Source organism: Bos grunniens, chromosome 15 (genome assembly GCF_055505025.1).
Source record: "Bos grunniens cultivar Pamir isolate PY7600 chromosome 15, Bosgru_T2T1.0, whole genome shotgun sequence".
In the NCBI taxonomy this organism is placed as follows: Eukaryota; Metazoa; Chordata; class Mammalia; order Artiodactyla; family Bovidae; genus Bos; species Bos grunniens.
Genome location: NC_141179.1, coordinates 42,646,128 through 42,674,074, shown reverse-complemented (window position 1 = coordinate 42,674,074; position 27,947 = coordinate 42,646,128). Strand labels below are relative to the sequence as shown.

General features: G+C 42.3%; 1 protein-coding gene across 1 annotated transcript; it reads right to left on the bottom strand.

The window, feature by feature from the left end:
* Window positions 1-9,454: 9,454 nt before the first annotated feature.
* Window positions 9,455-24,394, bottom strand: LYVE1 (lymphatic vessel endothelial hyaluronan receptor 1). The gene is made up of 6 exons (XM_086340064.1): window positions 24,163-24,394; window positions 19,100-19,271; window positions 18,854-18,993; window positions 12,588-12,893; window positions 11,398-11,476; window positions 9,455-10,859 (listed from the first exon to the last, which is right to left on the bottom strand). The coding sequence occupies exons 1-6, from the start codon at window positions 24,245-24,247 to the stop codon at window positions 10,673-10,675; spliced, it is 969 nt and encodes a 322-aa protein (XP_086196190.1). The 5' UTR covers window positions 24,248-24,394; the 3' UTR covers window positions 9,455-10,672.
* Window positions 24,395-27,947: the final 3,553 nt, after the last annotated feature.

Below are 27,947 nucleotides of genomic sequence, written 5' to 3'. Positions count from 1 at the left end.
CCCAAAATAAAGTCTGACACTGTCTCCACTGTTTCCCCATCTACTTGCCATGAAGTGATGGGGCCAGATGCCATGATCTTCGTTTTCTGAATGTTGAGCTTTAAGCCAACTTTTTCACTCTCCTCTTTCACCTTCATCAAGAGACTTTTGAGTTCCTCTTCACTTTCTGCCATAAGGGTGGTGTCATTTGCATATCTGAGGTTATTGATATTTCTCCCGGCAATCTTGATTCTAGCTTGTGCTTCCCTCAGCCCAGCGTTTCTCATGATGTACTCTGCATAGAAGTTAAATAAGCAGGGTGACAATATACCGCCTTGACGTACTCCTTTTCCTATTTGGAACCAGTCTGTTGTTCCACGTCCACTTCTAACTGTTGCTTCCTGACCTGCATACGAGTTTCTCAAGAGGCAGGGCAGGTGGGCATTTAGCGTGGGTGGCTGTGACCAGCGTGAGCGGCTACCCCATGTCCGGGGTCAGGAGCAGAAGCCGGGAGGACCCTATGCCCAAGAGGAGACAGCCAAGAGGAGTTACCCCACGTCCGAGGTCAGGGGCAGCAGCTGAGAGGAGCTACCCTGCATCTGAGGTCAGAGGCTACAGCCGAGAGGAGCTACCCTATGTCTGAGGCCAGGGGTGGCGGATGGGAGGAGCAACCCCATCTCCAAGGAGCAGTGGCTGCGAGGGCACAGGAGGGCCTAGAGGAGCTATTCCATGTTCACTCATTATTAGAGAAATGCAAATCAAAAGTACAATGAGATACCACCTCATACCCGTCAGAATGGCCATCATCAAAAAGTCTACAAACAATAAATGCTGGGGAGGGTGTGGAGAAAAGGGAACCTTCTTGCATTGCTGGTAGGAATGTAAACTGATACAGCCACTGTGGAAGACAGTATGGAGATTCCTTAAAAAAGTAGGCATAAAACTACCGTATGACTCAGCAGTCCCACTACTAGGCATACATCCTGAGGAAATCAAAATTGAAAAAGACACGTGTACCCCCATGTTCATTGCAGCACTATTTACAATAGCTACAAGATGGAAACAACCTAGATGTCAATTGGCAGATGAATGGGTAAAGCTGTGGTACATATACACAATGGAATATTACTCAGCCATAAAAAGGAGCACACTTGAGTCAGTTCTAATGAAGTGGATGAACCTAGAGCCTATTATACAGGGTGAAGTAAGAGAAATATAAATACCATATATTAATGCATATATATATATATATATCTAGAAAGATGGTACTGATGAATTTATTTAGAGAACAGACCTATGGGCATGGGGGGAGGGGAGGACGGAGAGGGTGAGATGTATAGAGAGAGTAACATGAAAACTTACAATGCCATATGTAAAATAGATGGCCAATGGGAATTTGCTCTATGACGCAGGGAACTCAAACAGGGGCTCTGTAACAATCCAGAAGGGTGGAATGGGGAGGGAAATGGGACGGAAGTTTGGGAGGAGTACCTAAGGCTGATTCTTGTTGATGTTTTACAGAAAAGAACAAAATTCTGTAAAGCAATTGTCCTTCAGTTAACAAATGAATAAAAATTTTAAAAAAGCACCATAGATTTCAAAGACTAAAATAGAAAATCTAGAGAGGAGCCACCTTTTGCTAATATTTATTGGTCTTGTAGTTGCTGAGGGAGCTCAACTTTCTTTAACTTGACCACTGTCCAAAACACACTGCAGTTTCCCTGCTAAAATAAATATTAATATGAGATTACTCATAAAGGTGAGTCAATGCACGACTCGTAAAGTTCAAGTATTATAGTCTTTATGTATTCTTCTGGCTTGTTCACAACTGCATTCTGTACCAAGAGAGTCATCAGGAAGAACAATATTTGGATGGTCAGGAACAATCGGCCCTGTAATGGATGATCTTCAGCCTTGATACAGAGAGTTGGATAAAGATATTGACTTGGAGCTCATGAAATCTGAAGGTGTATGCAATGTGGTCATTCAGCATTTACTAAGAGCCAGCCATGTATGTGCTAATATATATGGTATCCTTAAGTCCAGGCACAGAACTCCTAAAATAGCCTAAGTGATAAAAGCACCTACTAGGAACATCTTTTGTTCTAATATTTGTGTTTTGACCCTGTATCCTGACACAGAGTTCCTAAATCTCTTGGAATCTTTTCTCTGGGTGGTAGAAGTGTCTTTTCTTCTAATGACATGACTTTTGGTAAGCTTCTAGATGGTGGGTGATCACCAGAAAGACCAAGTCATGAATAGAAGCTTGAAACTGTTCAGTCTCACTCCTTATCATCCCGAGAGGAATTGGAAATGGATTTAATGAGTGATCATGCTTATGTGATGAAGCCTCTATAAAAATCCCCACAGGAACTTCCCTGGTGGCCCAGTGGTTAAGAATCTGCCTGCCAATGCAGGGGTGGTGTTGCTGGTAGACATGGATTCAATCCCTGGTCTGGAAAATAAGATCCCACATGCCACATGGCAACTAAGCTCTGGCGTCACAACTATTCAAGCCCATGCACTACCGAGAGCCAGTGCCCCACAACAAGAGAAGCCACCTCAATGAGAAGCCCCTACACTGGAACTAGAGAGTAACCCCCACTCCCTGCAACTAGAGAAAGCCGGAGCGCAGCAGTGAAGAGCCCATGCGCAGCAGTGCAGACCCAGCACTGCCAAAAGAGCCACCCCAAAGTACGGGGTTCAGAGAGCTTCCAGGTTGTGATGCATAGGTGCTGGGAGATTGGCGTACCTGGAGAAGGCACGGGAGCTCTGCACCCCTTCCCACATACCTTGTCCTGCGCATCTCCTCCTTGTTCTGTGCTTCTGTATCCTTTATCATCTCTCTTTAGATAGACTGGTAAGCAGTAAACTGTTTTCCTGCACTCTGTGAGCCATTCTAGTAAATTAATCAAATCTGAGGAGCAGGTTCTGGGAACCTCTGTTCTATAGCCAATGGTTCAGAAGCAAGGGCTTCCCTAGTAGCTCAGTTGGTAAAAAATCTACCTGCAATGCAGGAGACCTGGGTTCGATCTCTGGGTCGGGAAGATCCCCTGGAGAAGGGAATGGCAACCCACTCCAGTACTCTTGCCTGGAGAATTCCATGGATAGCAGACCTGGTGGGCTACCGTCCATGGGATCGCAAAGAGTCGGACACGACTGTGCGACTGACTTTCCTTTCCTTTCCTGTCAGAAGCATGGGTAACAACCAGACTTTGATTGGTGTCTGAAGTGGGAAGGAGGGACAGGCTTTTGGAACTGAACCCTTAACCAGAGGGATCTGACGCTATCTCCAGGTGGACTTTGTCAGAATTGAATTAATGTCCTTCCCAGGTGGAGCTAGTGGTAAGGGACCTGCCTGCCAATGCAGAAGAGGGAAGAGACGTGGGTTCAACCCCTGCATTGGGAAGATCCCCTGGAGGAGGAAATGGCAACCCACTCCAGTATTCTTGCCTGGAGAATCCCAAAGACAGAGCAGCCTGGAGGGCTACAGCCCATAGGGTGGCAAAGAGTCAGACACGACTTTGCACGAACGCATGATACCTAGCTGGTATCCCAGAGAATTGCTTGTTGTGGGGAAAACCTCACACATATGTGACGACAGAAGTGTTGTGAGTGTGGCAATAGTATGAGAGTAAAGGAAAGACACGCAGTTTTTCTAACACAAGTAAAAATGATACCATGTCGCATAAGCTAACAGACATACAAACAAATTGCAAAGAGAAAGAATGACAAGAATGACTAATGTTTGTGGGAGGCAGCCTTCTAAAAAGATTCCCAGTGATCCCTCACCTCCTGGTATTCATTGTTTATGTTATTTAGTCGCTAAGTCATGTGTGACTCTTTTGCGACCCCATGGACTGTAGCTCACCAGGCTCCTCTGTCCATGGGATTTCCCAGGCAAGAATAATAATGTGGGTTGCCGTTTCCTTCTTCAGGGCATCTTCCCCCACCCCAGGGATTGAACCTGCATCCCCTGCATTGGCAAGCAGATTCTTTACCACTTAGCCACCGGGGAACTACCTTGGTGCATTTATGCCTTGGCATAATCCCTTCCTCTTAAGTATGAGCTGGACATAGTAATTTACTTATAGTGAATAGAATATATAAAAGTAATGGGATATCACCTCCAAGATCAGGTGTAAAAGATGATTTCCATCTTGCTAGCATACTCTCTGACTCTTCAACCTTGCTGGCTGTGATGAAGCAAGTTGCCATTTTGTGAGCTTATCCCAATAGTGAGTTCCATGTGGGAAAGTACGGTGGTTAGCCTTTGGCAGATAGCAAACAAGGAACTAAATCCTGCCAACAACCACATGAATAAACTTGAAAGTGATTCTGCCCCTAGAGGAGCTCTGAGAAGAACACAGCCCTAGCTGACACTGTAGCTCTGAGAGAGCCCTGAAGCAAAGGACCCAGTTGGCCATGCCCAGACTGCCGACAGACAACAACTCTAGATAACAAGTGTTGCTACAAGTCATTAAGGTTAGGCTTAATACTTTGGCCACGTGATGTGAAGAACCAGCTCATTGGAACAGACCCTGATGCTGGGAGAGATTAAAGGCAGGAGGAGAAGGGGATGACAGAAGATGAGATGGTTGGATGGCATCACCAATTCAATGGACTTAAGTCTGAGCAAACTCCAGGAGACAGTAAAGGACAGGGAGGCCTGGCCTGCTACAATCCATAGGGTCACAAAGAGTCGGACGTGACTGAGCAACTGAATAATAACAACAACAAGGTTAGGGGTAATTTGTTATGCAGCAACAGATAACAAATACAATTGGGAAAAAAAGCAAAGGTATTTGAAACAGAAGGAACAGCACTTGCAAAGATGAGAGGTCATGACACTAATTACATTCCAGAATAGCAAATATTCTTGCAGTTACATCATGAAGGATTCTTGCAGAAATGACTGGAGAAGAGGTTTGAGATAAGGATTGAAGCCAAACTGTAAAATGTGTTCAAGAATCATTTGTATCAGTCAGCGTGTCCTCACAGCAAACAGAAATCTCTCCAATTGTTTTAAACAGGAAAACCTTAACATAGGGAATTAGGTATTGTTGGAAGGACTTAGAACCTAAGTGTGAAAGCTACAACTGTAGCTGCTTCCCACCACCCATAAAGTTAGGTTAGCTTCTGGAACTTTGCCGCAGAAAAGCCATGATCCACAGTCATGCTTGCCTGTAGCCAATTGCTGAAGTTGTGCAAAGCTGGTCTCTCTCTCCTTCTGCCTTCTAGCTCCTGGATCATTGTATAGTCCCAGAAAGTAAGGAAGTGACCAATAAAAGCACAATTACGGGAGTAGGCCAAAGGGACACAGGAGCAGATGAAAAAGTTCCTAATGGTCAAAACTGGAGCAATTTGAGAAAAAAAAGAAATGAAATAGTACCAGAGTTTTCCTAAGTGGTGCTAGTGGTAAAGAACCTGCATGCCATTGAAGGAGACTTAAGAGACATGAGTTCAATCCCTGAGTTGGGAAGATCCCCTGGAATAGGAAATGGCAACCCACTCCAATGTTTGATGGTACCCCACTCCAGTACTCTCGCCTGGAGAGTCCCATGGACAGAGGAGCCTGGTAGGCTGCAGTCCATGGGGTCGTGAAGAGTAGGACACGACTGAGTGACTTCACTTTCACTTTTCATTTTCATGCATTGGAGAAGCTCTTGCCTGGAGAATCCCAGGGATGGGGGAGCCTGATGGACTGCCATCTATGGGGTCGCACAGAGTCGGACATGACTGAAGCGACTTAGCAGCAGCAGCAGAGAATCCTAAGGACAGAAGAGCCTGTCCTTTGTCCATAGGTGGGCTACAGTTTATAGGGTCACAAAGAGTCGGACATGACCAAAGCGACTAAGCACGCACACACGCAAGCTTGTGAATAGTATTGGATTATACTAAAGTAATAAATATTCATTAGTCCATATTGATAGAAATAAGCTACTGAATAAATTAAGGAGATTATTAAGTCAGTATCCTGTGCAAGAGAATTACAAGTAACTTATGTAGACATTTTACTTCCAAGGAGGCAGAACATAACTCCCCTACTTAAGTATGGGCTATGTATTGTGACCTCTTTCCAAAGAGCACAGTGTAGAAAGGGGAAAAGAAGGCTCTCGGCTGATTTCAGTATTTTAAAAATTCTCTGAGGTAAAACCTGACCTTGCATATAGACTGTTATGGGGTAAGCAACTAAATTTTATTTGCACTGAACTAGGAGATTGATGGAGAAGGAAATGGCACCCCACTCCAGTACTCTTGCCTGGAAAATCCCATGGACAGAGGAGCCTGGTAGGCTTCAGTCCATGGGGTCACAAAGAGTCGGACTTGACTGAGCGACTTCCCTTTCACTTTTCACTTTCATGCATTGGAGAAGGAAATGGCAACCCACTCCAGTGTTCTTGCCTGGAGAATCCTAGGGACGGGAGAGCCTGGTGGGCTGCCATCTATGGGGTCACACAGAGTCGGACACGATGAAGTGACTTAGCAGTAGCAGCAGCAGCAGCAGGAGATTGAACGGACAAATAATTGCTTTTTTTCCTGTTTGGATACCTAAACCTTTTCTTTTCAGTGTGTGAGTGACTCTTCCATTCCTTAGGAAGAGTTTATTTATTTGCATATTATTATTATTGTCTTTAGAAATTTGTTCTCCCCCAGAGCTTTGGGTACTAGCTAAAGGTCTAGAGAAGTACAATAAAATGTAAAAATGTAGCATTCTTTGGCTTGAAAGTCAATATGGTTCAATTCTGTTCAAGCCAATGGATATTTAGAAACTCCCACTACATGCAAACATGTGCTGGATCTCAAGCCATCTGCTTTACTCCAGTTTTCTACATTTGGAAATCAGCTTGTCTTCATTGGACCGACATTGGCGTGTTAATATCTGACAGTTGGCCTGGACTTCATAAGCATGCAGTATTACAGAGGACTCCTTCCCAAGACAGAGTAACTTTGTCCAAAGGAGTGCATCTATAGTATTTGAGCCTGTGAGACATGCTTGGAGAAGTCATTTCTGGGCAGGGAAATCCTTTGCATCACCTGCAAATGTAATCACATGGCTATCTACCAGCCTCTTTCTAAAACTGGCTTTGGTAGGCTGGTCTGTAGGTCTGACATGGGATGCCCCCTCACATTCTTCCAATTTCTCTTTGTTCAGTGGAGAATAAAGAGAATCTGACTAGGAAAGAGGAAACTTCTAGACCAGGATCTACTTCTAGTTGGTTGTGACACTGGGCTCCATTTTTTTTTTTTTTTTAACTATGAAAACAGAGTTTAGAGAAGCTTATTTTGAGCCCTTCTGAGTCTTACATTTTCTGATTCTATGAACTGAATCAGGTAAGTCTTTGCTGAGGTCAGTATCTGCCTCAAGGAAGGAGCAGTTCTCAAAGTCTTTTAATGCTTCTCTTTCCCCCTTGTTATTGCAATGGATTTTAAGAAAAATTCCCTCAAGTTGGGACAGGAATCCCAAGTCATTTTTCTTATTTCACCTCTGTGTTTTTTGGCAAGTGACTGATTTCAACCTTGCATACTGGAATGGTTTACATCCCTACATTGTCATTTGCAAGGGGTGTCCATTGTTGTAGGGGAAGGAGTGTGGGCTCTGTGGTCATTCTGACCTGGAATTGAACCCTACCTTCACCACTTAACTAGGCCTGTGATCTCAGAAAAGTGACCAAACTCCTTTGAAAATCCAACTTTCTAATAATAAGAAATGACAGTAATAATCCTTCTCAGGGAAGATGTGGCAATTAAATAGAACAACCATGAGAAAATGACTGTCACTTAGTAAGTGCTCAGTAAATGATAGTTTCCTCCCTTCCTCCCTCCCTTCTTTCTTTTCTTATTTCCTTTCTTCTATAATGATGGAAGTTACACATTTTCATCAGTATTTTTGCAATTGACATTTGGACTAGCAGTTATATGTGGCTGGGTAGAGTTTTAGTCTCTCCTCCTCCCTCCTCCTGAGCAGGGCATACTGCTACTGCTGAGTCGCTTCAGTCGTGTCCGACTCTGTGCGACCCCAGAGACGGCAGCCCACCAGGCTCCTCTGTCCCTGGGATTCTCCAGGCAAGAATACTGGAGTGGGTTGCCATTTCCTTCTCCAATGCATGAAAGTGAAAAGTGAAAGTGAGTAGGGCATAGTCTTGTCTAAATTAATACAAGATCCTGTATGGTAGATGGGCCCTGGTGGCTCAGTGGTAAAGAATCCACCTGCCAAGCAGGAGATGAGGGTCCCTGGGTCGAGAAGATTTGATCCCTGGGTTGAGCAGATTCCCTGGAGAAGGAAATGGCAACCCACTCTAGTATTGTTGCCTGGGAAATCCCATGGATAGAGGAGCCTGGTGGCTATAGTCCATGAGATTGCAAAGAGTTGGACACGACTTAGAAACTAAAACAACAAGTGTGGTAGGTACTCATGGATGGAAGACCTAGTGTAGAAGAGCTGATTATTTTCCAGCTAAACCCCACAGATGGAAGGCCCCCACTGAGGCTTTTCTCCCCTGTTCTTATTCACATCTTGTGAACTGGTTGAGGCTGATTAAGTTTTGTTGTTGTTGTTTATTCACTAAGTCGTGTCTGACTCTTCATGACCCCATGGACTACAGCCCGCCAGGTTCCTCTGTCCAAGGGATTTCCCCGGCAGGAATACTGGAGTGGGTTGCCATGCCCTTCTCCATGATTAAGCTTAAGGACTGACAAATCAGGGTTTTAAATTCGTAGACCTCAGGGCCAGCCAGGCATGTTGTCAAAGAATGAAATGGACTGGGTGTGAAAAACAAAAAGGCAACAGTACTATAAGATTCATAGGAAATGGCACCTTTACTTTGGTGTGAGGTTGCAGTCAGGAATGGTGAGGACTGCGGTGAGGTGCAGAGAGCATCGTCCACTTAAGGGGGCAGCCACAGCTCAGGATCAGCAACTATGAGGCAGTAAGCATTCTCTAGTTCCACATCTTGCCAGTTTTCAAGGGAACAGAAGTATAAGCATGAAATCTCTTGATGTTTAATTCTTGGCAATTAAACCTAATTTTAAGAGAATACTCTGTGGGGCAACCATAAAAGACTATGCCAACAGGTTATGGTCTCTGAGCTGAAAGGATCATGGAATTGTGGGGTTACTGATGCGGGGAAGAAGACATTAGCAGTCTAAGAGAGAAAGACTGTAGAGAGAGAGAGAGAAAGTTAGAGACATAGGACAAAGGAGAGGTCCTGAATCCCTAATTTCCTGTAAACTCTGAAACATATTGGAATGTAGGACCTGAATACTACCTGAATACTAAGTAAAAGACTAATTTATGTGTGTATAATTGACCTACTGAAAATAAGCTCATCTGAAGCAAGTAAAGTCCCACATGGTGACGTAGGTTCTATTGGCTTTGCTTATTTCAACAACCAAAGTTGTTTACTTTTGCAAACAACAGGTTACTTCATTGCATGGAAGGTATAAGGTGTCAGTGTAAATAAGAGAGCAAAGAAACTTTATAAATGTTTTTATTTTTTCAGTACAATTATTCCTGCACCTCCCAGGCTTATTTTGCTGGAAGAAGGAGAGCTAGCGATACATTTGGTAGTGACATCTAAAAAGCATATAGAGGTAATGATGTGTTTTTCAGGTATGTTAATAATAAATTAAGGCTTAATGGTTGCCATATTAATGAGAAAATAATGAGTAGGTTAGTATCCGAAAGAAATAATTGGGTTTTGGAAGTAGACAAGCTGGGATATTAACAGTGAAAAAATTATCTTCATATATTCTACTATATGAAAATTTTGATGAATAATATTCAATTATGGAATGTAAGGACTTGCACAGCACCTGACATTCAGCAAATGTTTATTATTTACTGCTTTTTAACACAGTGATTTTATTCACTAATAATTTCTGTAATTTGGATTAAAATAGAAATTTGTAAGAGTTTTTTTTGGGGGGGCAGGTTCTTGTAACAGTATATTCTTCTAGAGAAACTAGCAGCAGCTCAAGAGAGAAAAGTAAGTCTGTGTAGCTTCTGATAAGTGATTTCAATTCAAATTATTCAGAGATGAACATTTGCTCTGACTGTATTTATAATCCCTACTGACAAATGCTCCCAACATCCCCAGCCTTGTTCTTTTTCTCTATTTATTTTGGCTTTACAGAGATTAGGTCTCACATTATGGGAATCTATGTCTTTTAGTTGCTAAATTTTTCTTCCTTCTTTCACTCTTGCCTGGCTCAGAAGAACATGCCAGGTGGTAAAAGTGTTTCCTTTCCAGAGCTGAAGAAAGGATCTGGGCTGTAGAGTCAATCAATAGACAAAGCCTTGATCTCAATGGTTTCTTGACTCTCAACTGACCTATTCCCAGGCAGCATAAAGGCCACTTGACAAACATGTTCTGCTTAGCGGTTTAGGTCCTGGTGTTTTGCACAAGCTCCCTTCTCCCACTGGGATATTATTAGGACATCACCAGGCTAGAAAGGTTGTAGGAAGCTTTGGAGGTAGGAGGGTAGGATCCAGAAAGGACTGCAGTAAGAAAAAGGGAATTTCCTTTGGTGTACTCCGGAGTTGAAAGGTAGCCCTGAGTTGAGTCTAGTCAGGAACCAAGGGTAAACTTGCTTGCTTGGTTCTCTGGTCCTTTTAGGCTCCCCGTCTGGGACCAGGATGTGTATCAGGAAGGAAATAAGCCTGAGGTGTGTCCTCTCGTTTCTTGCTCATCTAAACTTCAGCTTCCAGGCATCGCACTGTGGTTTTGGGTGGACTCTTGGGCTCCTCTGGCATTTTATTAATTTTCTTTGATTCCTCATTAGGGTTGCTATCATCGGCCTTCTCCTCTTTTACTACTTTAGTTTCTATCATTTCCTTCTGCTGGTTCTTATTTGTAAAAGGGAATGCCTTCACATACCTGTGGGCATAAACACAAAATTAAAATGAGACTTCTATATAACACATAGAACAACAGATGATACTTTGTAAAGACCTACACTGGCAGAGTACACTGGGTTCCTCTATTTCAGAGAGGTGCCAACACATGCATGCATGCTCAAATACTCCCACCCATCCTGACCTGAATGGATTCATTTAGATGGGATGGTAGGTTCACAGGCCAAACTTTAGCCTGGTCTCAAAACCCTCTCATCAAAAGCAAAGAATTGAAAATCAAATAAAGCATATCCATTTCCTCCTAGATGCCAGTCTTTTCATTTCTTGATATTCAAAGGGACAGCCATTGAGCTAAATCTTCAAGCCGGATAACACGCATGTGCTGAAACAGTAGGGAAGTTTGGGTGGTAGGGAGGACAAATGAGGTGGGGAGGAACATGTACAGTGTATGAGCACTGCCATCTCCATTTGGGAAAGGGAAATGCTAATGGCAACCTGGATAAACATGAGATACAGATGCGACAAAAATGATGAGACCGACCATCTGCCAACAACCCCACCTTTTGACGTAGCAAACTGCGAGGCCAGCTGCCGCAGCAAAGAAGAGGAGCGCAAGCACCAGCAGGGCAGTGGGAACACCTGGGGAGACAGAGACAGGGCTTGTCGGTCCTTCACACAGACATTGCTGTGGGCTGGTCTTCTCACGACGCATCCTTACACATGATGGAGACCACAGAGCAGGGGAAGAGCCTCCTCTGTGACCACACAGGGGCCACACAGGCTGTTAGGCCCACATATACTTCTTTCTTTCTTGCCTATAGAATCCTTAGTCTTGTCTCTCACATTCTCTGCTCGTTAGTTGCAATATGACAGAGTCTGTTTCCTGTCTGTGGCCTTGAAGATGATTAGTTTGGAGCAAATTAAGTGCAAGATCCTTCCTTTTAAATAGGAAGACCAACTTACTGGTCATAGGCATTTAAGGGGTCTGGATATATTTTTAAAACTTCTGCATGTGAATAGATAGTAATTTATTCTGAAAAGTCTTTATATTTTAAAAGTGAATCTATCTTATTTTATTTTTTTAAATGTAGATTTTTATTACATATCATTCTTGTACATGTATAAGAAGAAAAATAATTGGTTAAGATCCCCCTAAAACTTCTTCATATTTGGAGTCCATTTGTTTTTCTCAAAATCATTGATATCTGGATATCTCATACAATACAATTCTATGAAAACTTAGGGGATATATATACTGCTTAGAAAAGTGTTTTGCTGTTGTCACTAGAATTTTATTCCAAGCTACTGAAAAGTGAATCTATTTTAGACTCATGGTGGTGGTGGTTTCACTAAGTTGTGTTCGACTCTTTGCGACCCCATGGACTTTAGCTCCTCAGGCTCCTCTGTCCATGGAATTTTCCAGGCAAGAATACTGAAGTGGGTTACCATTTCCTTCACCATGGGATCTTCCTGACCCAGGAATCAAATTTGCATCTCCTGCAATGCAGACAGATTCTCTATTGCTGAGTCACCAGGGATTCCCTTTAGACTCATGATGTTTAGTTTAATCATTAAGGTTCTCTAGAGACCTCAAGTTCTGTGACTATATGAAATTTGAATTTGCATCAAGCTTTTATTTGCATTAGTATTTGTCAGGTCCTGAGTGCCCAATCTGGATACAGGCTAGTTTCTATGTATTGTCTGTTAAATGCACACACACACACGCACAATACAGACAGAAAGTTTTTACCTCCAAACCCAACAGCTTCATTCTTGAAGGCTGGTCTATTTTGAATATCTGATTCTCTTTCTGTAGCTACGGCGCTAGTGTCCATAAAAGCTTCTGTTATGCAAATTAATTTTCTTTTCCGTGGAGTAGACGTGGAAGCCAGAGGGGGAGCCACAGTTGTTGTAACATAGTCAGGACCATCAGTAGACAATTCTGAGTGTGTACTGTCACTGACCATCATTTTTGTTGTGTATGTTGCAGTTTCAGTGTTGAATAAGGGATCATCGGTGGTGATAATTTCTGGAAGGCAGGAGTTAATCCAAATATCTGTCCAGGGAAGGAAAAGTAAAATAAGAAGTATGTATTGAAATAGCCTCCTAAGTGATCTGTCTGCCTCTAATCTTACTTTCCTCCATTCTCTTCATACTGTAACTGGAATGGTCTTACAAAAATGTGAATCTAATCATATCACTTTCTTCTTTAGAATCCTTCCCTCACTATACTGCACAGCCTATGAAGTCCTTCATGACCTGGATCCTGCTGACATGGCCTGCCTCACTTGATCGGTCTTTCTCTCATTCCCCTTGCCATAATGGAGTTCCTTCAGTTCTTTTATGTGCTTTCTCTCACATTCAAGTCTTTGACCAGGATACTTTCTTCACCTGTAAGAAGCCCCTTTTTATTAAGCTTTCCTTGTCCTTCAGGTCTCGAACTGACTACCTGTTTCTTAGACAGACGTGAAGGCCAGTCTGAATCCCTCGACTTGCAGTCTTGTACCTCCTGGTATTTCCTTTGTCATGATTCTCATTATACTGCTCCCCATTGGACCATGAGCTCCCTGGAACAGGACTCCTGTCTGTCTTGGTCATCATGGTCTGTGCACTATGCCTGGCACATATTATATGCTCAATATCTGATGATTAAAGGAAGGAAGGAAATATGAAATGAAGAAAGGAGTAGATGGGGAGGCCAAACATACATACATGACACCACTTCAGGACAAAGATCTACTAAAACCAGATTGTTCCTTGTTTGTTGAAAAAAAAAAAATGTTTTTAAAGGAGGTGGGGGACAGAGGAGGGATGTTGGTTTTCTCTCCAATCTGTTGAATGTGGTAGAGAGGAAACTAGCATTTGATGAATATCTTACTCTTGAGTCAACCATGGTACTTCATTTACAATTTTATAAAACCCTCATTTGTACAAGAGAAACTGAAATTCAGAGAAATTGAACACCTTGCCCAAAGTCATGTAGCCAGTAAGTGTTAGAGCCATGCAATATATTCCAACATGCATTTGTATCTCTTTTAAATCCCTAGTTATTTGTGAGAGTGGGTAGCATCGGCTGGAATGTTAGCCATAAAGGAAAAGTTATTTATTATTTTTTAAAATTAAGTAAAAATTAAGTAAAAATTACCAACCAAGTCTGTGGTGAATGTGAATAAACGTTTTGACTCCACCAGTGCTTTATACTATTCTTTTTACTCTGAAAAGACCTCTATTCAAATAGGCATCATCCTTGACCTCTGCCCTGGACTTTGGAAGGCAGCTTTGCTCACCACTATACCACTAATGCTGCCCTGGACTTTTAGCTACATTTTCTATTCTTGAGCACGTGCTAAGTTCTTCCTTCAAAAAATGAACATTTTTAAATATCAGGGGGAAAAGCCTACTGAACACGATATATGTGCTTGGAACTGAGAATACAGAATCAAATACGGGGGGATTCCTGTTTCCTGGAAAAGTATTTTGATGAGAGTAGGGGGAGATAACTGGGGATTCACAGATGAGATGGTATGAACAGCATGTGGAGGGTTAATGTGCTCACTCAACAAATATTTAATAAGCTCCAACTCTGTGCTAGGCAATAGGGACATAGTGCAAATAAGACAAAGTGCTTACTCATAAGGGGCTTATGTGTTACTGGAAAGAAGGATATAGATAATAAAAAAGCACAAAATAAGCCAGAAATTTCAGAAGAGGATAATTAAACAGAATCAAACCGGAAGAGGCAGAAATGGGAATAGATACTTTGGATAAGGTGATAAGAGTAAGTCTCCTTGGGGAGATGATACTTAAGCTGGAACCTGACTGATAAAAGTAGTGAGTCATTGAAGATCTCGCACAACAGCATTCTAAGTAAAGAGAACAGTTCAAAGGCCAGAAAGTGAATAATCTGGGCATGTTTGATGATAAGAAGGCCAGTACGGCCGGGATTGAGCTCCAGCTCCTCTAATATGGAAGAGGATATCCCAGTCAGTCAAAAGGGCGTGACCCAAGATTCCAGGAATTTGCACGTGTAGGCATGCCAGAAAATGAGAGGGCATGCAGTGTGGCTGGCGCGCAGGTGTGCCTATGTTGGGAGCGTGAAAGCCCGCAAGGAGGAGATGAGACTGACAAGATAGGTGGGAGGGTATTAAAACTGCCGTGGTAAAGAATTTGGAATTTGTTCTGTAGGAGAACTCTTCAACTGGAGTCAGCAAACTTTCCAACTGATAGAAGTTCTCGTCTACACCCAGTTTTATGTGAAAAAAGTCTTCATAGTTCACATTAGGTTCTCAGATGGGAAGCCACCCAAAGCTCTGGAGCAGAGGAGGCTCTGTGTGGAGGATGAAATAGAGATGAGAGAGTAAACATGGTCATTGTTACTTAACTTTCAGGAGCCAACAAAGAGGTTACTGCAACTGTACAGAAATAGGAGAATCCAGAGTACCTGGAATTCTAGAACTTACATTTTAGAGATGCTGGCAAGAGAAACAGTTTTCAACTCTGACTGCAGCTTAGAATCATCTGGGGAACTCTGAAAACATATTCATGTGAAGGACCCACCCTGGGCCTGGAATGTTACTGTCATGTGGTAATCACCAGGAAAGGTGATGACGAAGTCATCCAAGGCCCAAGATTTAAATCCTAGCTCTGTCCCTCAGTGACTGTTGACACAGCAGAGCACACTTTAGGCATAAGTTACTTCTCCTGGAAAGCAGTAGTGGTACCCTCGTGTGATTTCACCGAGGAGTGGTGAGACAGTAAGTGTGTAGAGCCCAGCATAATCTATGACATGATCTGTAAGATCTATAAGAATTGGTTTCCTTTGACTCCCTGTTCATTAAGGCAAGAAGGCTGCCACGTTGAGGGAGCAGCAGCAAGCTGGCTTCTTACCAGTTGAGGGTACAGTGTGTCTCACCCAGAAGTGATAGGACCTGGGTCTTCTTTCCTCCAAGCAGTAAATATAGTTTCTCTAGAATATGCCAAATTCTTCAATAGATTATTAAACACAGTGTAGTTGGCGTACAAGAGGAAAGATTAGGAATCGGGGGTACAGAAAGTCTTCCTGAAGAAGGAAGTCTTTATGCAGACTTGAATAAAGAATACAAGTCAGTCAGGTGATGAGAGGATAAGCATCGTGGCAGAGGGAACAGCATGAAATACATGATACCTGCCAAGCATTAAGAGCACGCTGGTCTGATTCCCAAAGCTCACAAAGGCAGCAGTGAGAGGACAGCCTTTGGAGTCAGGTTTCAGGTTACTCTGATCCTCAGAGCCTGTCAGATAGCAATAAAAAAGAAAGCTATGAAAACAAAGAAGCATGAGATAAATCCAGGTCAGTGTAAGATGGGCTAGGGTAACTCTGATCCTCACAAAGATGGCAAACAGAAGCAAGTGAACCTAATTTATTTTAAAAGGGTAGCAAATTTTCTCAAGTCACTTTTATATATAATTCTCTGACAGTACATTCTCAGAGAGATACCTTCTGAGGACTAAAGGAATTGCAAATGAACTGCAAATTCCATTCAGTAGGTTTATTATCTTAATAATGTTGTCTTTATAATTTTGAAAATATTATAGGATAAGAAAATTATTCATATTATTTATTGAAAACAATAATTTTCCATGTAAGAGAAAAAAGATGCCAGTGTATATACATACACACATATATATTCCTAGTTGCCCACTGAAAAGGGCTGAGAAGTAATGAAAATGAGAGTATTACTTAGAACAACTTGCATGCAGATTTTGGTTTCTAATTAACCTTCCCCATTAAAAAGGTCTCTTGGAGAAATAGCTATAAATGGCTGATTCCATGTCTAGGATAAAGGAAGTACAAAGTGACATGTTATTATGACAGAAAGCAATGACTTGCTCAAATACTAATGGGATGAAGGACACAAAAGTCAACTAGCAGGGGTTTCCACTTGCCAAATGTGGGATAATTTGAGCATCAAAAAGAATAAAGTAATAATAATTCTAAAATTGATGACAACATATTGAACACACAGACTAAGTAATGCTATGCATCTATGTGATTATAATATTAGTACTATATGAATTATAGTATTAGGGGGAGAGAGAAGATGTGCGTGTGTATGTGTGTGTGTGAAAGACAGAGATTCTTCTTTATCAAAGAATGCCAGCTAATAGATGTAGAAGGAAGAATGTATTTAGAAAATTAACATTTTGTAGCCCTGCATATAACTGATTCCAGCAAGGATCATCAATGTTTGCTTGAACTATTAGGTAAAATATCATTGGGGGTATGCATGGTGCCAAAATATCACACTAGAGGTTCCTTCCTCATTGCCAAAGGGAAAACAAATCTGAGTTCATTAGGGAGGTCCAGCAGTCACCATCTTATTCAGATGATGAAAGTTAGCATGTTAATAGTGGGATATACCGACATTCAGTGCCTTTTGTTGGGATATGATCTAAAGTACACAATATCTAACCTATCAAGTATTTTTGCCCAAACTAGTAGCTGTGTGTCTAATCAAGCCTCTATACTTAACTCTAAGTATATAGAAAGCATAGAGAATGGAAGTATAAGTTAAATGAAACCACGAGGGAACACGCAAACCCGAGTCATCTCCCTGGACTTCTTTTCGTTTAGTCCAGAGGACTGGGTGTTTGTTTATCACACTGACAGCTGGCAGGAAGGGCGGGCATTTGAAAGTCCAGGCCATCTGACAGATGTGCATTGGCTGTCATATAAGCAGGCAGAGAAACCACCAATTCCCCAGCCAAAAGCGATAGGTGGATGAGGTGGGGAGAAGAGGATCGTGAAAAGAGTTTGTAAAAAGCTTATGTTCTAGTCTTTACATAGCTGGAAGCTCACTGTAAGAATTTGAACAAGACAGACCTCCATTCTGAGCTATAGTCATTTCATCTGCGAAGTAAGGGAAGTGAAAAGTCTCGAGACTTTTTGAGGCCAAGGCCCCATAGTTCATAGAATTGCTTGGATCTAATTGCTGCCTTTGGGCAACAGAACAGTGCTGGTGCAATGTTACCTCCTGGATCTTAGAGAATGACCACTGAGCTCCTGACCTTTAGAAGGTCAGATTTATGAGTATGTGTGAAAAGTAATAAACGAGACAGAGGTTCTTATGATAAGTGGAGAACAAGTGTTTAGTCAAAAGCTTTCTGAGAAGTTACTTGGGTAAGGCACTTGGGCTAAGGCAGCCAAGGTTTTCCAACAAGGTTAAAGGGATGACCATGAGCAAATCAGTTCTATTTTATAGCTTCAATTCCTTCCTTCATAAAATGAAAATTGGGTCTTGTTCTTAAAAACATCTAATGTAGCATTTTAAATTCCACTCCTGTAAAGGAATGTGGGATAAATGAAGGAGATCTGCGTGTGAGTCTTCATAGTAAGGAAATCTTAGACAAATGTACTTACGTCCTCTAACCTAAGCTTTTTCATTTGCAAAATAGGGATGATAAAGCATACCTCCTATGGACATTGTCAAGATTTAGTGAGATAAATTAGTATATTGCTTTGTCCATGGGTGTTTCCTTCCCTTCTTCCTGTTTATCTTATGGGATGAGAGGAGAGGATGGAGCCTCTAGGGGTACCCTCTCCCTATATTGCGAATCTGTCATATTTCCCCTAAATTTTTCCTCTGAGGGGGACACTGCCACCTCTAGCCTTGTCAAAGAGGCAGTCTTGGGAGGATTCAATGGCCATCACCGAGATTGCTTCTGCTGCTGCTCAGGCTTACTCTTCTCAGACTGGTCATGGTGGTGGTGGTTTAGTCGCTAAGTCACGTCCAACTCTTGTGACCCCATGGACTGTAGCCTGCCAGGCTCCTCTATCCATGGGATTTCCCAGGAAAAAATACTGGAGTGAGTTGCCATTTCCTTTGCCAGGGGCTCTTCCCAACCTTGGGATCAAATCCACGTATCCTGCTTTGCAGGCAGATTCTTTACCTCTGAGCCACCAGAGAAGTCCTGGTTATAGAGCTATTGAAATCCAGACACAACACACCGCGTGGAGAGACCGCATGTCTAACTCACCAGATGAGTTGTGGCAGTAGGACCTGTGCCTACTGCTGAGTGAACTTCTCCAAATCACGACGCCTACCCCACTCTTCCCACACTTGGGGTTGGAGATAATTCGAGGGATGACCACGAACTGATTTTTAACCCATCCATAGCTGTAACAGAATACACATGAATTGAATGGATACACAGATCTCTTGCTGCTGAGCAAGAACACAGAGCCAACAAAGCTCCCACCATGTTTGTGAGTCTGTTTCTCACCTGCAAGTCTCAAAGCCAAATTTCCGTGCTTCTTCAACCTGGTCTTGGCTGGCCAAAGTGAGTCCCACGAGCCTACAGGCCTCCTGGGCTTCTGTGAAATTCAGAAGCGGCTGTGTCTTTTTGGTCACTAGGGTGACCCCCATGATTCTGCATGGTCCCAAGATGGAAAGTTCTGCAAAGGAATCACAAAGCCCCTCAGCGTGCTGCTGTCCTTGTCTCAGCCCTCGGGCTCTCCCTTGATTAGAGCCTCACTGTCAACACAGCAGCTGGGATTGGAGCTCAGAAATAAGAAGACCCAGATAAGGCAGGTAGGTGCTAGCCTGGAAACATGCTGTACCTCTCACCGGGTACAAGTCCATCCCCCCTCACTGAGTTCAGGTGCCTTGTTCATTACATGGAGACTTTGGCTCCTAGTTCCTGGGCAAGTCTAGGGGATGCAGCTGCTGCAAACCTTTTTGGAGTCTATAAAATGAGGGGTCTGAGACTGAGAAAGATGAAATCCAGGGCTCTGCGTAAACACGATAGCAATACTCCCAACTAATGTGGGTTGGAGACAGCACTATTTCTGAGATGGGCTGAAAAATGTTGTGCTTGTTATAATGGAATGTGAACTTTCTCAGTCCCAGGTCGTCTCTGACCATTGGGGGGCAGGCTTACGCAGAAATTCCTGGAGGAGTCAGATAGTAAAGCTTGCATGGCAGAGAAACTAAATAAAGGAAGTGGAGTTTTAGAGTCAGACCTGGATTCGAATTCTAGATTGCTTGTCAGCTCTGTGAATTTAGGCTGGTTACTTCACCTGTTTGAGCCTCAGTTTCCATATTTAGAAAACTGAAAGAACAACAGTATCTACTGTACAAGGTGGTGGTGGTTTAGTCACTAACTTGTGTCCGACTCTTGTGACCCCATTGACTGTAGCCCACTAGGCTCCTCTGTCCATGGGATTCTCCAGGCAAGAATGCTGGAGTGGGTTACCATTTCCTTCTCCAGGGGATCTTCCCAACCCTGGAATCAAACCTGGGTCTCCTGGATTACAGGCAGATCCTTTACCAACTGAGCTACCAGAGAAGCCCACAGCATAGGGTAATGAAAAGTTAAATGAGTTAATTCAAGTAAAAGTGCTTAGCACAGTGCCTGTCACATAGTAGGTGCTCAATAAATAATAACATAGTTTCATTATATCATCTTCAAAGCACTTTAGTTTCAGTTTGCTAACGATTGATCTCCCCGGGGAGGCTGAGGCAGTTGAACAGTTAATATGTGAATAATATCTTACTCAAAATCTAATGAATCCGAGAGTTGTGTTGATCCCTTCTCTCTGGATTCTGGGATTTATAGACCTGTATGAAGTTGCAAAGTTGCATTGCATTCAGGTATTTTATTCCTACTGGGCTTCACCCTCGAAAGTTCACGAAAGGGCATTTCCTGAGTAATTGCTTAAACACAGATCTGTGCATTGGATACCTGGTCAAATGTTTGACCACTGTCTTAGTTGGTGTTTAAAGGAAGTTTCTTCTTGTAAACATGCAAAGAGCATTTCTAAGTACTCCAGGCGACCTCGTTGTGGAGCAGAGGACTGGGGGAAAGGAAATTAATAAGATGTATGGCATTTGTGGATAACCTTATTTGCTTCCAGACTCTGCTCTTAACAAAAGAGAGACTAGAGAGCCAACACCCTTATGAGTGTTTGTGACAGAACAGCTTCTTATGACTGTGTTCACTAATGCTAATACCTACACCAACATTGATATTAATACTAATGCCAGTGTTAATTCCAGCTTCTATCATCTGTATATGACACTCTGTGCCAAACCCTGACTCTTCTGACAGAAAATTGAAGTTCAGGGAGATAAGCAACTTTCCCAACCCAAGGATATAGAGCATCTGGGTGGAAGTTTGGAGGCACAAATCCAACCATGACTGATATGAAAACCTCAGGACTTAACCAGTGCCTGGAGCCGGCAAGAGACATTCCATTCGTGATACGAGCCTCAGGAGTCCCCCTGGATATTCTCGAGCATCTACCCCCAAAAAACCAGAGTCTGCCTACTTTATTGCTTTGTGCTCTCACCTCTGACTTTACTGGGGGCTGTCCCCCACCACCATCTCACTCTCTCTGACAAAGAGTTAACTTACAGCTCCAGTTAATAAAAGTTCCTGGGCAACTAGGAGTGTTTAAATCCAAACCCCTCAGATAGCTCTCTAACTCGCCTGACAAGTTTACCCGGACTCCTACAGCTATGCATACAATTGTTTACAGTCTCCCAGCCTCAAGAGGCACAGGAAGCTTAAGATATTCAAATAGCTTAGAGCCTCTCAGAGAGTTAGAAACTGTCAGAATAAAACTAGTAAAAGATTTCATTGATGAGCCAATGCTTGTTGCCAAGTTTCCACATCCCCTGAATTGTATCCTTGAATGTGTATTAATTAATATAGTTGGTATGTAGAAAAAAAGGTAGTGGCCTTGATGTTAGTAACTTTAGACCCTTAAGGTAATAAATTCTCTCCTTTGTTGTAAACCCATTACACATCCGCCCTATAGGAATGCAATTTTATCTTCGGAAGATGGCGCCAAACCTTAAAATAATTACTCTTAAGGAAATAAGTCTTACGGTTGATAAGTCTTTGTCAAGAGTCATAAAATGTTAATAGGCCTTCTGGCCAGAAGATGATGTAAATCACCTAAACCATTTGTATACGATAAAAATTTGCAGGAAAGAAACCCTGGTTTTTGATAAAGATCAAAAACTGCTGACTTTGCATCCCCTATTATCCTCTATGTGTAACTTAGGGTATAAAAGCCCCTATTGAAAATAAAGCTACGGGCCTTGCTCACCAAAGCTTGGTCTCCCCATGTCATTCTTCCCCTTAACTTCCAGCTGAGTCTCCATCTGGAGCGCGGATATCCTCTGTGACCATTTATTTGCCTGGGCTTCTAAGACCCACTCGAGAAGGTGTCTAAGGTGGGGCACCTTCCGCTATTCGAGAGGGCGCCTGTGGCCTCCGTGGTCAGAGCTAACCTGGTGTCACGGGTTATATTGATTTTCCGCGTAAACCAAGCTACTCAGCTTCTTTTCTCCACTGAATTTTCCTACTGAGATATCCTCATTCTATTACTTTTTATATCTTTGATAAATAAATAAATAAATAGGTCGCTGAAGCCGTCTCTCCTTCAAATACCCTGGATCAGCCGGGGCTGGACCCCGGCAAACCAGGACACTGTTCTGCTTCTCACTGTGCAATGAGGGGAAGACACACACACCCAGAGCTAGAACTGAACTCTTGCAACACACCATTTGTCCTGGAATTTGGCTCATTTAACTCATAAGCTTGCTTATAGCAGCGTCTTTGGGAATACTTGTAGAGAAGGTATGTTAATTACACTGTAAAGTGGTCTTGATGCTTTCTCATCATACATCATTTTTACTCTAAATATTGTTGTTATAAGTAACGACAGACCTATTCTGGGCAATAAACCTAGCTTTGACCATTTCTTCTCTTGTTAATTGGCTGTGTAACCTTGGGGAAGCTAGTGTTCTCAGCTGTAAAAGGGGGATGGTTATATCTTTACAGAATATTTGTCAGAATTGTTAAATATATAACTTGTACCTAGTGGAGGCTGGGTGCATAAGTGGGCAGTTGACAAATATTTGTAGATTTTATGCTTTCCTATGTAAGGACAAAAACAGGGAGCTGGAACCTAAAGGATCCTCCAGTAACCCCTTCCTTAAGCTTTCTTAGAAAATTACAAGTGTAGTAGAAAGAGTATACACCTAGGAATCAGACAGAGCTGAATTCAGACCCAAGCTTTATTATTTACTGCTTTTATGACATTTGGCAAGTTGCTTGGCCTCACTGACCCAGTTCCTTCATCTATAAAATGTATTCTTAAGAAATATATATGCATACATTTCTTTTATATATTTTTTACATACTGCATATACAATATATAAAAATAGGCCCTCAAAAATACTAGTGCCCATTCCCATCCATTTACCTTCATCAAGCCCCTCCTCCCTAATCATGGCTCTGGACAACTTTCAGTTGTTTACAAATTTTAATTTCCTTAGGAAAATTTTGTCATTATTGAGGATGGTCTGAAGAGTGTGATGAATCAGGGTCAAAGAAAAATTTCCATAATAGTTTGAATATTAATGGCAGTAGTTTGGGGAAAAGTGAAGAGTCTCCCCAGGGGGATGTCAAATAAGTTTGTTACTTTCAAACTTATTTGAAAGTAACATATTCTGGCATTTGAAAAAAAAAATCAGTCCTATAACTCTAACCTTTATAAAATGGAATGCAACAATATCTAAATTAAGTCTGGATGTCTGTTCCCAACATATTTTATACTTCAGAGCATCTCCCAATAGAGGAACACATAATTTTCCTTTTAAAGTGCTCATATTTTCATTTGCCCAGAGCTGTAATGAGTGATTTGTGGTCACATTTTTATTTATTTTTTGCCTACAGTGCAGAGTGAAGTTACCAGTTAGGCATCTCAAAAGCCCAGAAATCATTTAAGACATTCTTTTGGTAGGAAGCTGATAGCTAATTTTCAAACCTGTATTTTTTTCAGGTTTTTTTTTCAGTTAATTTGCTGTTTACTGCATATTAAAAATGTATGTATCCCATGATAGTGTAGTAAAACTAAAATTAAAACAATCACATTGACACTTCCAAAGACATAAAACAGGCCAATATTCTGTGAAAGTTAACCATTTCCCAGGCTTCATGATTGCTTAAAATTTTTCACAATCATTCTTTGCTCCTTCAATTAAGCACTTTTAAAATCAAGTGATCTCTCTTCATTGTGTCAAAATATTTTTATTAAAAATATCCCATAGCCAAAAATAAAAGTCAAGATAACATAAAGGTAAGTGAGAATCATTTCGGTGAAGCTGACAATATGGTGAAAACATTTCTGCCAGAACACTCCTGCCAATGAGATCTTCTGTTGACACTGAGGGCCACCCCCACCCCAGAAATTCAATTAAGAACTTAGTAGACTTAGGACAATATGCAGCATCTTGCTTTGCCTCAGGCTGGCCATCTAGTAAGAAACCTACCTTCTGAGCGGAGAGAGCCTTGGACCAGGAGTCTTGTGGTCCAGATGGAGGCAAGAAGCAACCCCAGGCTGAAGAACTTGGCCATTGTGCCAGCACCTTCAGAGCCAGAGAAGCAGGTCAGATGAGCACTGGTAGTATCAAAGGCAGACAATAATCACCAGTGGATGGAGACTTCTGGAAATATGTGGGGCCCCCACTGCTCTGCTTCATAACCGAGACATCCGGATTTCCCCGCTTTCAAGCTTCTGACTTGTCAAGGTCACTAGGGGGAAATGAGTGACGTCCTTGAAAGCCCAGGCTGTACTTTGTGGAAGGCTTTCTGGAAAATTTAGCTAATGCTGACTCAGAAAACACACGAATGAGGAAGGCAGATAGCACAGGGCGAACTGCTGGAGGTTTCCCCAATTCTCATATCCCCTGCCACCACCCATGTCCCCCACCAGCTCAGTTCCTACCTGGTTCATTGTTACTGTCTGTGTAGCTGCTGATTTATATAACTGAACATGGATTGTGCTTCTTTTCCTCCTACAATCAGTGGGGTTTTTTTTTTTTTAATCCCCCAACTGCATATCCTTGTGATCTGTAGGGAAATGAGGCTAAGACTCATGAAAACAAATGATTATTTAAATACCGAGGACAGAATCCTCATGCTCCCTTTCAAGATTTCTTTATCATTTGAAATGTCTACCCCACTATAGGTGATTCCTGCTTCAAAGAAATCAGACACATTGAAGATTCATACAAAACATGACTAGAGTGGCAATTTATAAAATCAGTAATACTTTACAATAGTAATCAACACAGAGGTCCTTTATATAACTTTCTCTTGAATAATTTCTCATATTCTGGTAGGTGAAAATTCAACTCAGACTTCCCCTTTTTGGTTTGATGAATGTGAGATTTTTCTGCACTTGTACGAGCAGTCTGAATGCTCTCTTTTCCCAGCTAGAGTTTCAGTGGTTTGTCTTCCATGGTAATTATGGGATTCTGGCTTGAGAGTAATGCCTTGAGCAAAAGGTTACTAGTTTTCTCCAAAAGGAATGTCATTTTCAGGAACAGTGTATAGGGATGTCCCTGGTGGTTCCAGTGTTTAAGATACCACGCTTCCAAAGCAGGGGATGAGGGTTGGATCTTTGGTTGGGGAATTAAGACCCCGTGTGACTCGAGTGTGGCAAAAAAAAAAAAAAAGAGGAGTAGTATATGGGTAACTAGTTCTTTCCTCTACAAATGGTATTGGTCGTGAAGTTAGATATTGGTGTGGAAGATACCAATATGAAAGGAGAATCTGCTCTGCACAGGCATAGAGCACTTCTACGTAAATAGGGTTTGTTTGTGCTTACTCAGTCATGTTGGACTCTTTGCAGCCCCATGGACTGTAGCCTGCCAAGTTCTTCTGTCCATGGAATTTTCCAGGCAGGAATATTGGAATGGGTTGCCATGCCTCCTCCAGGGCATCTTCCTGACCCAGGGATCCAACCAGTATCTCTTGGATCTCCTGCATTGACTGGTGGATTCTTTACCACTAGCGCCACCTGAGAAGCCCAGAGACCAGGAGACTTACCTTAATACACCTTAAATAGCTGTAGTTTAGACCTCATTACTTGGGTGAGCACAAGACCTAGGCTACAGGGACCTCAGAAACATAAACGACTCTATCACCATGGAGCCAGGGAGACAGGAAAACAGGAACTGTGTCCTCTTCATCATTATGCTTAAAGCTAGCATCACACCTGAAAGAGAGTTAGCCTTCAAGCTTTTGATAAAGTATTACAAAGAGGAAGAAGGAAGGAAGACAGGAAAGGAAAAGAGAATTACGAAAGGATCTCCCTATTCAAGGTCAACTGCATTATGCAAAATAACAGGAGTGACGTCTCACATTCAAGAGTTCCAGGGAGTGAGGTGTAGGGGACATCTTGAGGGGAGACACTTTAGACGTTCTGTCAACCACAGTTCCCTACCTTCATTTAGATCCTGATTCTGCTTCCTAGGAGAAAAGCCCACGTCCCATGTCTACTGTTCTCTGTAGCTCTTCATTGGATAGAATCTTCCTTGGCCACATTTGTAGTGGGAATTACAAATTCCCCCAAGGCTTCTTGGGGGTAGCACAGCTTGTAGAGTCTGCTTTCTGCTGAAGTAAGCTCAGGATGCCAAAAGTTGTTTTCTAACTTAACAATCGAAGGAGTTTTTAGTCGTGGCTTGTATCTCTTTGTAAATGCTGCTGCTGCTGCTGCTGCTAAGTCGCTTCAGTCATGTCCGACTCTGTGCGACCCCAGAGATGGCAGCCCACCAGGCTCTGCCGTCCCTGGGATTCTCCAGGCAAGAACACTGGAGTGGGTTGCCATTTCCTTCTCCAATGCATGAAAGTGAAAAGTGAAAGTGAAGTCGCTCAGTCGTGTCCGACTCTTCGTGACCCCATGGACTGAAGCCTACCAGGCTCCTCCATCCATGGGATTTTCCAGGCAAGAGTACTGGAGTGGGGTACCATTGTAAATACTACTCTTTCCCAAACTTAGGATTCTGGTCTAGTTGCTTCCATTTGATTTCACGTGCTAGTAATCATACCCCAAATTATAAATATATAATATATTTATATATATTATAATATATAAAATATATAAATATATAAAATATCAGCCCCATGCCCCTCTCTCTAATTTAGTGGTGGCTATTGAGTTCATTTGAAACCACAGATGGAAGGACCATATCCTGACTCTGAACTTTACCATAGGGCTGGTCTGATCTGAATTCAACTAACAATTTTACTTGTTCTTTTTCACTCAAAGCTCTTTTCAGTCTAATTGGGCTTTAAAGCAGTCTGGTTTTCTAACCCTTCAGTCTAGGAACTCTGTATCCTTTTCCCTTTCTGTTTCAATTTATCCACTTCTTTCCCAAGTACTTCTTTTTCTTGCAATCTCTCAAAAGTTAGACAAAAAGAGTTCACATACTTCAATACTCTGATTTTTTTCAGCCGCTTCTCCTAGAGCTATAGGTTGTCCATGGACTGTTTTTTAAGTTATCATGGGTAAGACTTTACCTATTATTTTTGTTTTATTCACAGCACAGGTCACCATATTTCCAGTCCGTGATATCAGTGTTCTGGTTTCCTGCCACTTGACCGCGAAGTCTGTGTCTCCTATTTTGAAAATTTGTTCTTGAAGTTCCCTATTACTGCTTCTGTATATGTTAGTCAGGGTAGGCTAACTGCTATAATAAACATTCCTGAATTTCTGTGGCTTAATATGCTAACATCTTATTTCTTGCTTATGTCAGTTGAATTCTGGGAACGCCCACAGGAAGACTCAGCTTCTACTGAGTGGGGCCAGCAACTTCTTGGACATCACATTCTGAACGGAATGCCCTGAATCTGGCAGGCAGAAAGGGGACTACAGGGAATGCAAGGTACTAGGCAGGAGAGTCTGTTTAGGAAACTGGATCTGGAAAGTTCACATTCGCCTGCCCCTTGCTGCAAGAAAAGACAAAAAAAAGATTGTCTAACTGTAGAAATCAGATTGGTGAAAATGTAGCAGTCTCTATCACAGAAAAATGTATCAAAAAAAAAAAAACCACAACAACACACACACACACAGACCAGGAAGATATGGGAAACTAGGGTCAGGAATGAGGATGAGAAGCAGAGGAATTGATGGAGCCCCTGGAAGGGATCTGGTAACCCAGGGCCTGGGGGCCTGGGAGGCACTGTCACCCAGGGTAGATTCTAGTTCAGGGTTGGGCAAGGTTCTGACTCAGCTCCACAAAATTAGGAGGCATTTGGCTGCTGCCAAAGG

What these genes read in the sequence shown, in the direction of transcription:
- LYVE1 (XM_086340064.1), bottom strand. Translation starts at nt 24,247, where the DNA reads ATGGCCAAGTTCTTCAGCCTGGGGTTGCTTCTTGCCTCCATCTGGACC. An exon ending in CTACTGCCACAACTCATCTG is followed by an intron (nt 12,894 to 18,853) that starts GTGAGTTAGACA and finishes TTCCCTGGACAG; the next exon opens with ATATTTGGATTAACTCCTGC. An exon ending in GCAGTTTGCTACGTCAAAAG is followed by an intron (nt 10,860 to 11,397) that starts GTGGGGTTGTTG and finishes TTATGCCCACAG; the next exon opens with GTATGTGAAGGCATTCCCTT.